At 52.3% G+C, this 1,530-nt stretch overlaps 1 protein-coding gene across 1 annotated transcript; it reads right to left on the minus strand.

The window, feature by feature from the left end:
* Positions 1-928: 928 nt before the first annotated feature.
* CSUI_007869 (uncharacterized protein) lies at positions 929-1,402 on the minus strand (the record flags this gene model as incomplete). The annotated part of the gene is made up of 1 exon (XM_068068012.1): positions 929-1,402. A coding segment is annotated over exon 1 (285 nt), but the record flags the coding sequence as incomplete, so codon positions are not given.
* Between the last annotated feature and the right edge of the window lie 128 nt (positions 1,403-1,530).

Here is a 1,530-nt window from a genome sequence, read left to right on the forward strand (position 1 = left end):
GGCCTGTCGCCCGCGTTCCAAATGTGCGCATAACGCTAGCACAGCCGTTTAAGCTGAAGGACATCAGCCTCCTTCAATTTTCGAGCTCTTTAGCGTCACTCGTCTCCTTGGCAAGCCTCTCCGCATCCTCAACTACTTCTTCCCTCACATTGCCGTCGTGCCGTTGTTCCTTTTCGCGTGAGTCGCCACGGCGTTACATGGGAAAGGAGTTTCAGATGAAGAGCAGAAATATCACACTTTCCAAAGAAAAAGGCACTTGCATAACCGTAGGCGTAGCGATTCCTCGCAGTGCCCGCCACTTTGTACTGAAGCACTACTACTGCCAAGATGGGTGCAGCAGTGTGAACAGGACGGAGGCGGTGCTAACGCTAAGCCTACTGATCCGTAGTCCAAAAGACATTACACAGGAAAGGTTATTTTCCCGGGAATAACCAGAAAAAAACGAGGAAACGCGAACCGCACTAGGGCACCCTTTCGCTGTCGCGCATGCGTTTTTTACAACCTATGTCCGTAGGGTGCGGTCTAGGTCAAACGAATTTCTACCCGAATGTCGGAGGGGTACTCTACAATGGAACCTGCAAAAGAGATTCCTCTCTTCAAGCGGGGCTTGTCCCACCCTCGAAAGTTCTTCGCGGAAAAGGTAAGTTTTACCGTCACACGGGTGACGTACCAAATCAAGCTTCAGTCTCCCAAATTAAATTGAAAAGTAGATCCGCGGTTTTCAATCCCTAGTATTATACACATACACCATCCCCAGTTTTTCCGGAAACAAGTCAAAAACAAAGAAGTCCCCCTTTTCACCTCCGTTCTCCACCAGAACCCCACCACCTGGGTGGTGTTGCGTCCCGCTAGGCTACCCAGCCTGGTAACCAGCCGAGCGCTACACTATAGCGCAGGTGCAATGGTTCTCAGGAGATGTCACAGTGGTCCCCATGCGTCTGCCAAAATCGGGCAACAGCGTAAGACAATCTGGAACAAGGCACCAGTCTGTCGGCAGTCCTACATAACACCGCTCAGTAGCCGACACTGTTGCACACCGCAAGACACCATCCCACCGTAGGCCACAGGAGCCGAACCGGCTGACCAGCGGTTGCCACGGCGCAGACCGACTGCGCGGACCGCGTGCTCCGGCTGTCGCATATATCCTAGTATGCGAAACACCTCCCTGTACGGATGTAGCATTCGAAACACCGGAGAGCCGTTTGCTAAACATGTCACAATGGTAGGTTTCATCGCGAAGACGACGTGAGTACACTATCCAATCACCCTAGTGACGTGTGACACCGCGGTGGATCGGAAGCGTGTCCGAATACACCTTTCGATTTGTTACCGAACCGTCTTCCTTCGTAACAATCACGCTCTGCCTTGCAGTGACTGTCTCGAACACGAATTTGGAAATGATGTTGTTGCAGGGAAGCCGATTAAAGGATCCTGCTAAGCAAGTGAGTCTGATCTTCGACACCTGCCGACGGCGTGTCGTGCTCACCGACACGTTTACGGGCTACTTACTGATGTGCCAGCTCACGGTGT

This window comes from Cystoisospora suis (assembly GCF_002600585.1).
Source record: "Cystoisospora suis strain Wien I chromosome Unknown contig_4241, whole genome shotgun sequence".
Lineage (NCBI taxonomy): Eukaryota > Apicomplexa > Conoidasida > Eucoccidiorida > Sarcocystidae > Cystoisospora > Cystoisospora suis.